The 15,717-nt window shown below is 46.2% G+C and overlaps 2 protein-coding genes across 2 annotated transcripts in view; both read right to left on the bottom strand.

Moving 5' to 3' along the window:
• Positions 1–823: 823 nt before the first annotated feature.
• Positions 824–4,281, bottom strand: LOC144518780 (uncharacterized). The gene is made up of 2 exons (XM_078251691.1): positions 3,741–4,281; positions 824–2,101 (listed from the first exon to the last, which is right to left on the bottom strand). The coding sequence occupies exons 1-2, from the start codon at positions 4,140–4,142 to the stop codon at positions 1,928–1,930; spliced, it is 576 nt and encodes a 191-aa protein (XP_078107817.1). The 5' UTR covers positions 4,143–4,281; the 3' UTR covers positions 824–1,927.
• A 1,295-nt stretch (positions 4,282–5,576) lies between these two features.
• The window catches only part of carnmt1 (carnosine N-methyltransferase 1), a 12,594-nt gene continuing 2,453 nt past the window's right edge, over positions 5,577–15,717 (bottom strand). Inside the window, exons 3-7 of the mRNA XM_078249890.1 lie at positions 12,456–12,634; positions 11,285–11,398; positions 10,186–10,289; positions 9,254–9,440; positions 5,577–5,719 (exon numbers count right to left, since the gene is read on the bottom strand). Coding sequence (XP_078106016.1) covers positions 5,625–5,719; positions 9,254–9,440; positions 10,186–10,289; positions 11,285–11,398; positions 12,456–12,634 — 679 coding nt within the window. The 3' untranslated portion in view covers positions 5,577–5,624. The remainder of the gene's footprint in view (positions 5,720–9,253; positions 9,441–10,185; positions 10,290–11,284; positions 11,399–12,455; positions 12,635–15,717) is intronic.

Genomic DNA, 15,717 nt, shown 5'->3' with positions numbered 1-15,717 from the left:
AATAATGTTTTTGTCCATTTTTTGTCGCTCTTACCGTTGGGTTTTTTTTGTTACTTTTTAATCAAGTTTTTGTCAACTTTGGCGATGTTTTTGATGGGTTTTTTTGTCACTTTATTTATTTAAACAGGTTTTTGGTCACTTTTTTCAGCGTTGAAAAAAATTTTGGATTTTTTTCTTTGGTTTTTGTAGCTTTTTCCAACATCTTAGTCACTGATTTACAATGTTTTACTAGATTGTTTCTGCACTTTTGACGTTTTTGGAACATTTTACGACACGTTTGTCACTTTTTTCAATGTTCTTTTAACATTTTTCGTTTTTTTAAATGCTATACATTTGAATAAACTCCCACATGCAATGAAAGTAGTGAACTGATCATTTATTTAACTTGTGAAGAGCGTTTTAGGGAACATCCACGTTATGTTTTTTGACAATTAGGTTGAAAAAAAACCCAATATTTGATATAAAAACCTTCTGAAAATGGGTCAGATTAGACTCGAGGACAACATGAAGTGGAGTCCAAACGGGCGCAGCATTGGTTCAAATGTTCAACTTTTAGGGGCTCTTTTTAGGGGGGTGACATTTTCTAAAACCCAGAAGTTTTTTGTAAAATAATCTGACATTTTGTCTCTTAATATTCTGACTTTTCCCCCTCAAAATATTGGACTTATTATCTCATATTTAGAGGCTTTTTTCCTCAAAATAGTCACGACTGATGAGAGCCAATCAGGAGGCAGGAACCCTGACGTGCGTCCTCGTTTGCGTCCGTCCAGACTAGAGATCGACCCCAGAGTTTTCAAAGCTAAAGGGGGGGCAGGTAAAGCGCCGCAGTAGTGCAGACGCCAGGCGTGAACGCAGCAGAAGACATTACTTTAGAAACCAAAAACGTAGAAGCGTAGATGAAGCCTCAAAAGGTTGTTTTTTTAAACCAGGGATGCACCGAGTCCAGGATTCGGCTGAATATTGGGCTCGTTGACGGGGTTGGGTTTCTGCTGAACCCTACGCTGTCACTCCGCGCTACGCTGGTCGCCGTAATGACGGCGCCGTTGATTACAGGAAGGTGTTTACGGAGGTGGAGCTTCAATGCAGCAGGCTGAGAGGAAGTGGAAATGGAACTGGTGAGCAGAAAAAGTGTTGTTTGGCAGTACTTTCAGTCAAAAGAAGGCCATTCAAGTCCAGCTACATGTTCAATCTGCAATGCTGATTAGTCTGGTGGTGGCGAGGACCCTAAACAATACACAACATCACCGCTGTTACAACATCTGGTCTGAAACATCTGGAAGAATACGAGCTGAGCATGAAGGAATCTACAGACAGCAGCCAGAATGCAGCAACTTCAGGTACGGCAAAGGAAGGACAGTCACTGTTTACTTCATTAATGTGTTGACTGTGTTCATGGACTGAGGACGGGACGAGGACTCGGTGCATCCATACTTTAAATCCATCCACTGTAAGAACAGTGCAGAGCTGTACAATTAAACAGAGCGATGGAGAAAAACGTATTATCTTCCACATTAGACTCTGATTTTGTCTCGTGTTCTGAATGAAAAATAAAAGTGAAAACGTGGGAAAGAACGAAGGGAAATGTCACAGTTTAAGGTGTTTTCACTGTTGATTAGTTGAACTTTTTCACTCTTTTTTGAGTCCAATAAATGCAACATCTTTCCAAAAGTCAACGAGGAATGGTGGTTAATAATCCTGACCTAAATAATGGGGATAATGAAATGTATTTCCCATAACGGAGCAGCTGCACGGGGCTCACACTTCCGGCCTAAATCTCTTCTTTGGCAGTCTGCGACGGGCGGTTGTTGCATCTCGCTGGATGCTTTTCTAACAACCCTAACGTGTCGCTTCTATCTGCTGAGATGCATCACATTTCTCATCATCATCACGTCTGACTGCTGATGCACACTCGCTTCACCCGTCAGCTTCAGGTTTCCATGGCGTCAGAGCAGCAAGCATCTTTGGCCTCTGACTGATCTTTGCTTCGGGGACGATCGGCGGCGTCTTCTTCCAGCAGGGAGAGGTCCAGCGTGGGCAGGGGGACCCTCCAGTACTGGAACGAGTTGAAAGAGCAGTCTTCAGCGTCGCTGGCTTCATCCGCCTGAGAGACGAGAAACAGAGAAAGATTAAACTCAGGAGGAATGTTACGGGGGGGGGGCAGAAACAGGCTCTGCAGCCTCGGCAAAGGGACGGGTCAAGCCAGTCTTACGGGGCACGTCGGTACGCCATCTGCGATGCCGGCACGATCCGTAATTGTTCGCAAGTTGCTCGTGCAAGGTGCTAATCCTGTTTACGACACCGGACGTTTGCACCGCGGGAATGTTAGTCATTTCACAGCGCTCGCAAAGGGGAGTGTGGAGGAAACTGCAGGTCGCAGAGACAGAAAGACTCAGACTTCATTCCACATGGAGCCCAAAATGGTGTATGTTCATGCCGTTATTATTTGGGATTGGCAACCACGTAAACACCTCGTAATGCATAGCGTAAGCTACATAAGCTACAAAAAACATCACGACATCCCCACACTACATTAGGGCTTTGACTTTTGCCCAAAAATCATATTCGAAGTTTGTTTGTTTATTAATATTCAAATATTTATTCATATTTTGACCATTTAATGCCTTCAGTAAGACCTATATTGGTATCAAACTTCATATATGTCCTGTCCACCAGAGGGCGGTGTATCAGTCAGTGTCAAGGTAGACGGAGAAGATGAGGTGGAAGGAGAGAGAGAAGACGAAGACGAGGTGGAGAGAAAAGGGCAACAGAAAGGTGAGAGAGAGAGAACACAAGGCCAAGGCGACCAGGGACAGGAGGAGGTGGGAGAACACCACAGAGGTGACGATATGGAGGGAGAGCACCACCAAGATGAGGAGGGAGAAAGCGAGAGACAAGACACCGTGCAGGGCTCAGACAGTGAAAGGGAAGGCAGAGTGCCTGGGCTGGGCCATCACCAACGAGCTCCAGTCGAGCTGCTCCACATGGTATGGGAACTGATGCTGCATATATACTACGTTACATATGAATAAGAACAACAGATGACAAAGACGGACATTTTTACAGAATGTAAGAGACATTACTTAGACATCAATTACACCAATGTTTCTTTCATTACTGTATGAGCTGTAAATAAAAACAGTTTGTCTGATGAAGGTTTAGTACAGTAACATTCCCATTCAATGTATATCTGCAAGTTAGACCGTGTAAGGGAGTTTTCTTTGCGTCTTTATAGTCATTAACCCAGATGTTTGGGCCATGTTTGACCCAGTGGCGATACGTATACCCACTAAGAAAGCTCCAGGATTTCCATATACCTTCTTAAAAATGTCCAATGACACAACAACATACTTTCCATTATAACTGTGATATATTTTGAGTGGTCATCTGTGTTTTTCATCTTTACATAGGCTAAATAAATGTATTTCCACCGTAAATTGGTGCATAAAAAGTGAATCCGAATACAGGAAATGAAGTCATTGATGCTCAAAACTTCCCAGGGGGGAGGAGACACCCAGACCCCCCCACTATGATATGCCCCCCCCAAAAGGCAGATCCTGGCCCATATATATAGTACAGTATACCCACTACCATACATTAGACTACACCACTGGTTTGACCCACTGAGAGACCTATTTAACATGTAAAGGGCGACATCTAGCGGACATTTACCGCCATTACATCGACTCACTTTTCTCTGAAAATCCTAATTATTTGCTCACAGTACGACTTCTACAACTTACTTTATCCCCAGCAGCTTTAGGAAGAACCGGATCAACCGTCTCTAGACCCGCGCTGTCGTCTCGCGGACGCTTCTTGGAGCCCGTGAGCGCGCTGGAGCTGCGACGGTCCTGGATCCTTCCAGAAGAAGTCAAAGCCGCCGCCGCTGCTGCAGGTTTCCCGGTGTCGTGTGGCACAGTTGTGTCCGTTTCTTCTGGTTTCTGTGGGTCTTCCAAGTAGTGCGCGTGCGGCCTCTTCCTGCAGCGGCTGCCCACCAGAGCCTGCAGGGACGGCGGGTTCAAACCCCCGGCCGCCGGAGCCATGCTGTCCAGCAGCCGCTCCACACTGCTGAGGGACCGGAAGCAGCTTTTGGAGGGAGGCTCGTGCAGCAGCAGAGAGTCCTCAGCGGCTCGTCTCTTCGCCATGTGTGGAAGCTCGCGAGTAACCCGGGAACACGAGGCGCTTTGGTATTAAACTAGCTGCGTTTTTACTCACGATGTTGTGCAAGAATGGAGGATGTGTTCAGCAGCAGCAGCTTCAGTCGCACAACATGAGCGCAGCGCAGTCTGGCTAACCAATCAGAGGAGAGGCAGTCTGGCTAACCAATCACAGGAGAGCCCCGCCCCCTCTCTTCCTATGGCGGCACTTTCATTTCATCCAGACTTTATTTATACAGTCTGATGATTTATAAAACATAATATTGTAATCAGGGCCTCTTTCTCATTCTATGGCAAACCGGTTTAATGTGTGTGTGTGTGTGTGTGTGTGTGTGTGTGTGTGTAACCGGCTCCATCTAGCCTAGCTTAGCACAGATCCTGGAGGTAACTGGCTCCATCTAGCCTAGCTTAGCACAGATCCTGGAGGTAACCGGCTCCATCTAGCCTAGCTTAGCACAGATCCTGGAGGTAACTGGCTCCATCTAGCCTAGCTTAGCACAGATCCTGGAGGTAACTGGCTCCATCTAGCCTAGCTTAGCACAGATCCTGGAGGTAACCGGCTCCATCTAGCCTAGCTTAGCACAGATCCTGGAGGTAACTGGCTCCATCTAGCCTAGCTTAGCACAGATCCTGGAGGTAACCGGCTCCATCTAGCCTAGCTTAGCACAGATCCTGGAGGTAACTGGCTCCATCTAGCCTAGCTTAGCACAGATCCTGGAGGTAACTGGCTCCATCTAGCCTAGCTTAGCACAGATCCTGGAGGTAACTGGCTCCATCTAGCCTAGCTTAGCACAGATCCTGGAGGTAACCGGCTCCATCTAGCCTAGCTTAGCACAGATCCTGGAGGTAACCGGCTCCAGCTAGCCTACTGCTCCCAATAAGTGACTAAATAACGCCAACATGTTCCTGTTTACATGTTGTGATTGGTATAGTCACAGCGCGTACAAATAACAAGGTCACATGACACACAGCCATCTTCTGACCGTATATAGACTGGGAACTATTTTCTCAGAAGGTGAAGCACTGCTACTTCTGCTACTTGGGCGGAGGGATTTGCTCGCAGCACCTGAGAAGCCGCGAGGTGAGGAGTAGAGAGTAGCAGAGCTTCGCCTTCTGAGAATATAGTTCCCAGTCTATATACGGTCAGAAGATGGCTGTGTGTCATGTGACCACATGCCAGAATGAAGGCCGACCTGACATGCGGAATCGGCTGGTGGGCAGTCAGACTCAAGGACCAATCTGATTGGTGGAGTGCTAACCCTTGACTAGCGAATCAGTGCACGTATGTTACAACAATCACCAGAAACGGGAGCGGGATGAGCGTGACATCTGATGATCTTTTACTGACATGCTGAATTAAAACCCTTATATTTGTCCTTGAGCAACGTCCAACTGAAGATAGTAAAACTCTGGAGATCAATATATGTTTAAATGTTATTTTATTTATTCCAAAGTGTGATTAGAAACAACTTAAAACAACTTTTTCCGGAAAAGCTGAATCATGTTTGGATTATATTTTCGGTCAATGCAGAAGAAGAGTTCACATGTAGATATTGGCACCACGTCTGAAAAAATAAATAAGATTCCAAGAGCTGATGTTCACACACACACACACACACACACATATACACACACACACACACACACACACACACACACACACAGACACACACACACACACACATATATACACACCTCACACACACACACACATATATATACACACCTCACACACAAACACACACACATATATACACATATATACATACCTCACACCTCACACACACACACATATATACACACACACACACACACAGACACACACACACACACACACACACACACACACACACACACACACATACACACACACACACACACACACACACACACATACACACACACATACACACACACACACACACACACACACACACACACACACACACACACACACACACACACACACACATCACACACACACACACATACACACATCACACACACACACACACACACACACACACACACACATATACACACCTCACACTTCATGCACACACACACATGCACGCACACACACACACACATATACACACCTCACACACACACATACACACCTCACGCACACACACACACACTCACGCACATACACACCTCACGCACACACACCTCACGCATGCAAACACTTCACGCACGCACAGACACACACACACACACACATATACACACATTTACACAGCTCACACGCACGCACACACACATATACACACATTTACACAGCTCACACGCACGCACACACACACACACCTCACGCACGCACGCACACCTCACGCACGCACGCACGCACACACACCTCACGCATGCACGCACACACACACCTCACACACACACACACACACCTCACGCACACACACACACATCTCACACACACACTACACACACACACCTCACACGCACGCACACACAACACCTCACGCACGCACACACACCTCACGCATGCACGCACACACACACCTCACGCACACACACACACATACACACCTCACACACACTACACACCTCACACACACACACCTCACACCTCTCACACACACCTCACGCACGCACGCACACACCTCACACACACACCTCACGCACCACACACGCACGCACACACACACCAAAGCCAGGTTTCAGGAGTGTTTAGGTGTTTTTCAGGCGTTCAGCGTAAGACTTGAACGTGCGACCCCCCCCACTGCTCTCGCTGCAGCATCGAGACGATTCCACATCTAAATGCTGTCGACGGAGCTCCACACGGACCCAAACGCTCTTCTTTAACCCTCCTGTTTGGCTCGTTTTCAAAGAAAATGTATCCAAAATTTGGGTTTCTTTCAACCAAACTGCCCAAAAACAACATGGCTGCACGGAAGCTGCTTCTTCTAAGCATCCGTTGGGTTATATTAATAAACATGTGTCTCATATTAGGGAAGATACAGAGCACAACATCCCTAAACATAACAATGATGTTATTATTACATCGATATCTGTGCATTTTTCATCGTTTTTGTTGTTTTTTCGAACCTTTTTCTCTTCTTTATTCGCCGTTTTTCAACGTATTCTTAATTTTTGTAGCTTTTTTTGTGATTAACAATGTTTTTGTTATTCATTTCTTAACAAAATACAGAACGTACAACTCACGTTTAGCTTTTTTCAACGTTTTTGTCACAGTTTTCTTTAATAAAACGGTCTGTGATTCACTCAACGTCCTCTGATCTTAAACGTAAGTACAAATAATACATACATTCGGCTTTTTTTAACTCAAAGATTAGGTATAATATCAGATAAATGAGGTTTATTGAGCATGAATAAAAACAAACCTGAATAAAGTCTCAAAAAATATGCTTCTTTGTATATTTTGTCGTTTTACTGCTTCACTGCTTTCATTGTTATTACCATTATTTTACTGTAAGATGTCTTTACAGTGGTTTGAAAAGCGATGTGTGTGTGTGTGTGTGTGTCTGTCTGTGTGTATCTGTATGTGTGTGTGTGTATCTGTGTGTGTGTGTCTGTATGTGTCTGTGTGTGCGTGCACGCACGCATGTGTGTCTGTATGTGTGTCTGTGTGTGTGTGTCTCTGTATGTGTGTGTATCTGTGTTTGTGTCTGTCTGTGTGTATCTGTATGTGTGTGCACACACGCATGTGTGTCTGTATGTGTGTGTGTGTGTCTGTCTGTGTGTGTGTATCTGTATGTGTGTGTGCGTGTGTGTATCTGTGTCTGTCTGTGTGTGTCTTTGTACGTGTGTCTGTGCGCATCTACATATTTGTGCGCGTGTGTGTCTGTGTGTGTGTCTGTGTCTGTATGTTTGTCTGTGTGTGTGTCTGTGTGTGTGTGTGTGTGTCTCTGTGTGTGTGTCTCTGTGTGTGTGTGTCTCTGTGTGTGTGTGTGTGTGTGTCTCTGTGTGTGTGTGTCTGTGTGTGTGTCTGTGTCTGTATGTTTGTCTGTGTGTGTGTCTGTGTGTGCACGCACGCATGTGTGTGTCTGTGTGTTTGTGTCTGTGTGTCTGTGTCTGTCTGTGTATATCTGTATGTGTGTGCACACACGCATGTGTGTCTGTATGTGTGTCTGTGTACGTGTGTCTGTGCACATCTACGTGTGTGTGCGCGTGTGTCTGTGTGTGCACGCACGCATGTGTGTCTGTGTGTTTGTGTCTGTGTGTCTGTGTCTGTCTGTGTGTATCTGTATGTGTGTGCGCGTGTGTGTATCTGTGTCTGTCTGTGTGTATCTGTATGTGTGTGCGCGTATCTGTGTGTGTGTCTGTATGTTTGTCTGTGTGTGTGTGTGTGTGTGTCTGTGTGTGCACGCACGCATGTGTGTGTATCTGTGTTTGTGTCTGTCTGTGTATATCTGTATGTGTGTGCACGCACGCATGTGTGTCTGTATGTGTGTGTGTGTGTGTCTCTGTACGTGTGTGTCTGTGCGTGTCTATGTGTGTGTGTGCGCATGTGTGTATCTGTGTCTGTGTGCGTTTGTGTCTGTCTGTGTGTATCTGTATGTGTGTGTGTGTGTGTCTCTGTACGTGTGTCTGTGTGCGTCTACGTGTGTGTGCGCATGTGTGTGTCTGTGTCTGTATGTGTGTACACGTGTATGTGTGTGTGCACGTGTGTGTGTGTACACGGCGCGTGTGTCTATATGTGTGTGTGTGTGTGCGTGCGTGTCTGTGTGTGCATGTGTGTGTGTTTGAAAAGCGCTGTATGAATAAAATGTATTATTAATACGTTTCCTGGTCGAGAGGACGACAACAGAAGGGTTAATAAAAGGTGATGCTGCAGCAAGAAGTGTCCCCCCCAAGTCTTCGTTATTGTTCAACGTTCAACCTGTAAGGACGAGTTGTTGGATGATTGTTTCTTTAAAGCTGCTAAACGGAACACGGGGCCGGCGAGGTTTGTTGCTCATTGATCCATCAAAAATATGTGACAAAAAATGTAAAATGTACGTCCAATGATTACTTTTTCCTTCCGTGTCCGTTCACTTCTCTCTTTGTCATTTTGTCAGTCTTGGTCGGCGGTCGCACGCCTCTCTGAGTCCACTGTTTTTGTCACGTGAGCGTGTCGGTACCTTCTCGCCGCGGCGACTTGGCGGCCGGCGGAGAGCTCTGTTGTTGGTCGTCGTCGTCGTCTTCTTCTTCGTCGTTAAAGTACAGTTCTGCAGGTTTTCGGGCCACGAAGAAAACACAGTCGTAGATGTATCTCAACATAGAGCGGTCGTTCTCGGTGTAGGTGGTCTGAACCGACGGTTTCTCCACCTGCAAGACACAAGATCAGGGCTGACGGGTGTCTGTCTGTGTCTGTGTGTGTGTGTGTGTGTGGGTGTCTGTGTCTGTCTGTGCCTGTGCCTGTGTGTGTGTGTGTGTGTGTGTGTCTGTCTGTGTGTGTGTGTGTGTGTGTCTGTCTGTATGTGTCTGTGTGTGTGTGTGTGTGTGTGTCTGTATGTGCCTGTGTGTGTGTCTGTGTGTCTGTCTGTATGTGTCTGTGTGTGTGTGTGTGTGTGTGTGTGTATGTGTGTGTGTGTGTGTGCCTGTGTGTGTGTGTGTGTGTGTGTGTGTGTGTGTGTGTGTGTGTCTGTGTGTGTGTGTCTGTGTGTGTGTGTGTGTGTGTGTGTGTGTGTGTGTGTGTGTGTGTGTGTGTATGTGTCTGTCTGTGTGTGCCTGTGTGTGTGTCTGTGCGTATGTGTGTGTGTCTGTCTGTCTGTCTGTGCGTGCATGTCTGTGTGTGTGTCTGTATGTGTGTCTGTGCATGTGTCTGTGCGTGTGTGTGTGCGTGTGTGTGTGTCTGTGCGTGCGTGTGTGTGTCTGTGCATGTGTGTGTCTGTGCGTGTGTGTGTATGTCTCTGCGTGTCTGTGTATCTGTGCGTGTGTCTGTGCGTGCGTGTGTGTTTGTGCGTGCGTGTCTGTGTCTATGTGTATGTGTGTGTGTGTGTGTCCCTCTGTGTGTGTGTGTGTGTGTGTGTGTGTGTGTGTGTGTGTGTGAGTGTGTGTGTCCCTGACTTACCTCTATGTGGAAGCCAAAGTTAACGATGGCTGTCCGGATGTCTTCGTAGCTCAGTTCGACTGAGAGCTCGTTGGCCATGTTCTCAAAGTGGTACAGCAGAGGACCTGAAGGAACAGAGTTCAGACTTTGAGATAAGTTTACCCAAACCTTAGACCTTAAACTATACTTTCTACAGCACTTCTGCATGGTCACCCAACAAACATCTGACAGACCTTTCCATCACAGACAGACATACAGACAAACTACACCAGACTCCATGTAAATAATCAGTACTTTTATCATCGTAAAACACACTTCATTCAAAGTGGACAGAAACTAAATAAAACTACCAAAAGCCGTCTTGGTTCATCTTTCCACTGTTCCAACAATCACCACTCTGGTTTGGTTGAAATAAACCCTTAATTCACCCATTTACATGTGGAGATATGCTGGCTCTATACACGCTAAAAGTCCTGATTATTTACATGGAGTCTGGTGGAAATATGCTGGCTCTATACACGCTAAAAGTCCTGATTATTTACATGGAGTCTGGTGGAGATATGCTGGCTCTATACACGCTAAAAGTCCTGATTATTTACATGGAGTCTGGTGGAAATATGCTGGCTCTATACACGCTAAAAGTCCTGATTATTTACATGGAGTCTGGTGGAGATATGCTGGCTCTATACACGCTAAAAGTCCTGATTATTTACATGGAGTCTGGTGGAGATATGCTGGCTCTATACACGCTAAAAGTCCTGATTATTTACATGGAGTCTGGTGTAGTTTGGTGATGGTGATTTCGGGGCTGTTTCATGTTAGACTAAAAGGATCTTCCTCTTTAACTAAAAGGTCTATCTCTGTAGGGATCCTTTCATAATGTTGTCAGACACTTAGAATAATAATCTGAGTCTGTCAGCAGCAACAACAGAACTTTTAGTGGACGCTAACGGACGCTGAACATTCGTCCTGTTGGGTTACATTACAGCCTGGTTCACGGCTGCTGGTTACAGCATTCTCTTGCTCAACACTGGAAGTATTTAAAGGTTTTTCTTCTCTGTGTTGTGACATGTGTGTCACTTGGAAAGCCCGATGTTCTTCTCTGTGTAAGCTGACTCACCCAGGTTGATCCAGACTCCACCGGGCTTAAGAATCTTCCAGATCGTCTCCACATACTCGATGACGTTATGAGCCGTGTCGATGAAGAAGCAAGTCGCCACACAGTCCCAGGAATCTAACCCGAAACAGACGACAAGTATTACGACACAACCACTTTGAATTCATGTTGCTACGGTGCATTTGAGGGTCACATGCATGAGCTTGTTCTCGACAATATTTGATGTCTTTGCCCTTTTTTCCCATCACATGCAGACACGTCTAGGGTTGGGTACCGTTTGGATTTTTCCGATTCCTAAACAGATTGTTGAAAAACTGAAAAGTGACATTAAAGAAAGGCTTTTTTATGGAGGTTTTTTTTTTTATTGAAAATTATTTAAATGTAACAATATATTAATGTTTTAAAGTACTTAAATATATAACAAGTAAACCTAAGTAACCTAACGCATAACTACAATAATATAACAAATAATAGTTACACTATTAACAAGTAACAACTAAATAAATGTTGAGTTGGTATGTCAACCAGCTTCAAACTTCAGCAGTTCTTCTGCAGAAAAATGACCATATTAGCTTCTCTGGCGAGATACGACACCTCTCCTGACGTATGGCGTGTCCTGCACAGGAGGAACCTCTCAGATGGAGTCCAAGAGGCCTGGACACACAGGGAGGAGGTAGAAAGGGCAGACCCAGACCCCCCCCACCACCAGGCTACAGGGTCTGGTCCTGAACGACAGACTAGCAGAGCCAGTGTAATCTGTTTACTAGCGATCCCGTGCAGTGAACGGTTAATCTGCTTTTACGTCCGTTGTGGTGAGCCCAGAGGGAAGATATGGCCTTTTAAAAGCAGCCTACATTAACGGTAGCTAGCTAACAGACTACAGAGAAAGTGGGACATTTTTACGTCCGTTTCAGAGCGTGTACAAAAAGCCGTCTATCAGCTGTGACTGTAGAATGCATGTCAGAGAATAGAGTGTACACGCGCTTCACACCGCGAGCGTGCACGTGCGCCATTCGGCAGAAAGAAAAGAGAGTCTTCCATAGTTCCATAGTGGAACTGGGTTTCGGTACCCAACCCTAGACACGTCCCTGTGCCCCCCCCCCAAACTTACGTCCTCGGTATCGACACATCTTCCTACTACGGAGACTGAAAGATCCTCGCAGCTTCTACTGACCTGAGTCGCGGTAGACTTCCACAAAGTCTCCGGCTACCATGGAGAAGTCTGCGTCCAGCGGTAAGCTCTGAGGGTTGATGTCGGGGAAGATGATTGGTCGGGTTTGGTCGGAGGATTTCTTGTTGTTGCTAAACTGGTGGATCCAGGGGTACAGGGTCAGAGAGTTCACCTTCTCACACCTGAATGGAGCAGTCCGCATTCATTAAGGGACAGGCGGACGGACGGACGGGGCGTTTACAGAGGATACGGTCAGACATTTACTGTCAAACAGGGTTCAAAATTATAACATAACATCCAAACGTCTTAATCTGACTCCGCCATTTGCTCGGCATATCCATCTGGGAACTTTCCGTTAGCTGATTGGATAAACCATCCGTCCATCACCACCTATGTTGGTGATGGACGGGCCAAATCAACCAATCAGATCAACGATGTATCCAACTCTTGCCGAAACCAGTCGGGAGAAGAGCAACGACATCTTTTCCTCCGAGAAAAGCCTCCAGTGCTCTTCTTTCAATGAAGGAATACTTTTTAATTCAGATAAAACTCACGCGATAGCTACACTCATCTCATCCGTGGAAGCCACCAGTCTCTTCTCGTTGCGTCACACCTAAACCCGCCTCAAAACCAACGCTGATTGGTCGGTCGTTCGGCGAACGGCTCCTAATTGTCTCTGTCTCAAGATGCCAGACTGATCTGCAAGTGGAAAACTGGAGCTCGCCAGATCAGGACGGTCTCACGAGGCTACAAATGTCTAGCCAATGTTCAAATTTGACCAGCACGGCAGTAAGGCCTCCTGCACACTGGCTGCGTGTGTGGCGTGGGCGTGGCGTGTCAGCTGCGTGGCGTTTTCTATGTCTTTGTACACCAGAAAGGTGTCTGATGCGGCGCTGCTGCTGCTGCTGCTAGCCTTGTATGGACACATGGATGTTTCCCATAAACATGAACATAAACTGATCTGATTACAGCAACGACAACGTCGGCAGGATTGACGACAAAATAGGCTCCAGAATATTTCCTTCTGTGTTGACAGGTGCAAGATATAGTAGGCAGTCCTTCCAGAAAAATGTTTTTTTTGTGATTGTTTTGGGCTAAACTCCTTGATTATGCGTCACGTTTTCTTAAGAAATGTGATGGAATATGATATTTATGGGATGTTATGTGATGAAATGGCGGGAACCTTCAGAAACTGTGGTTCCATCGTGGCTTCATCGCGGGGTTTACAGCTTTTAGATGATGTTCACGTCACGTAATTACATCACTTCATAACGCTCCCATGGCAACAGGGGAACAGCTGCTCTCGTGTGAAGTAAACACAACATTTTTCATCTTCCTGATAAGATATTTGGGACTTTTTAGCAACCAAAATGCGGGGATTATGACATCATGCCAACCCCGCATATTTTGCGCGGAAATCAGCAATTAATGCGGCGAAAAGGGAAGGACTGACTAGCTTAAAGGGCTGATAGAAAGCCAAACCGATGTTACCTTGTCGTAGTGTAATAACGACAGTTCGGAGGGTAACTAGGACATACATAGAAGCTCAAAGTCCCATTGATACTTCTTTCCTCTGCAAATCTCACATTTTCAAACTGCTGCTGAAAACGGGTGCATCTCAACAAAGCTGGAAGCTGACGTCAACATCCCAACTCCTAGTCTTTGTCACGCCCCAACGTCTGCATAGGCTACACCTCTGACCTGAGGTCAGCTTAGTCTTCTGAATCTAGCTAGGTCACGCAGATCTCCAGAGGTCCGCTATGTAATTACTAATCACTTCTGAGACTTTTTTTTAGCGAGAAATCAACTATGTAGAGGTCAAATATGGGCCGTTTTGTCCGACTGTGTGTCAGCAGGAGCTCAGCAGGCTACGTGACAGCGGCCGGTGCTGCCTCGCCGCCCGGCGTGTCCTCCTTCATAGACTCGCTGTGAGCTAGCTGGACCTCCGTCACCAAGGGAAGCCCGCGCAAACTCACCGTTTCTGGGTTAAACGCCGAGGCCCTGATGGAGCTCCAGGGCCTGCAGCTAGCCGCGATTCATAGGATTGGAGGGACAGTAGCAGCTAACGAAACCCCTAATGTAGCCGCCCGGCGCGTCCTACTTCATAGACTCCAGCTCGCTGTGAGCTAGCTGGACCTCCATTTTTCTGGAGGGACTGATTTATATCAAAACCTCGAGACTTTCAAACATCAACATGTCATTTATTAATATGTATTCGTGTCTAAATGACATATAAACATCTTTTCCTATTCTATGTTGCCTGGAAATGCTTCCAACACGCTGGCGTATCGCGTGAAAAACAGGCGTTGTCCTATTTCTAGCATGCACGCGTTTTCGCCGTGGCTCGAGACGAGCGTGAGACGAGCGTGTCACGCAGGCAGTGTGCAAAACTCCTTTTGGCAGGAAAAAGCCTGAGATTCCCATCGTTTTATTGGCTGTTGAGTGAAGGCACTTGCATATTTACCCAGCATTTGGCCGGTAGATGTTGCTATCTTTGAACCCTGCTGCCAAACAAACTAAACATGTTTTCATTTGGGATCAGTAGGGCTGGTATAACCGATCCAGGCACACATCTTTGTGTTCATTTTCCAGCTCCTACTACGTGAGTCTGTCTCTGTGTAACGTCGTTTTTCCTGCGTGTCTCTACGACGTGTAACGTTAGACAGCCAATCACAGACATTATTAGATTGTAGTAGAAGCTTCTGCGTATTGGCTATTTATATTGACAATAATATGGTGTTTTATGAAAAATAAACCACGGAAACCTATTCTGGTACAACCTCTAAAGCACTTTAAATAACGAGGAATTTTGAGATACTAAGGAGGAAGTTCGTCGGTGCCTAAAGAGTGCTGGATTCAGTACCCAGCCCTACGGATCACCGACACATACTTATGGAATTAAGAAGTATAATTAAGTGTGATTAATACACAATTACACCTGAAGCAAGCAGAGGTATCCTACATGACACAGAAGGTTATTATGGTGCGTTCACACGCAGGTGTGTTCGCACGGATTCTGCAAATCAATTCAATGCAAAGACGGGATAGTTGAGGCAAAGACTCAACACACACACACACGCACACACACACAGACAGACACACACACAGACAGACAGACACACGCACACACACACACACACACACACACACAGACGCACGCAAACAGACGCGCACACACACACAAACAGACGCGCACACACACAGACAGACGCACAGACAGACAGACACACACACACACAGACAGACAGATGCACGCACACAGACA

Source organism: Sander vitreus, chromosome 5 (genome assembly GCF_031162955.1).
Source record: "Sander vitreus isolate 19-12246 chromosome 5, sanVit1, whole genome shotgun sequence".
NCBI lineage: Eukaryota > Metazoa > Chordata > Actinopteri > Perciformes > Percidae > Sander > Sander vitreus.
Note: the sequence above shows the minus strand (reverse complement) of the source record. Positions and strands in the feature narration are given on the sequence as shown.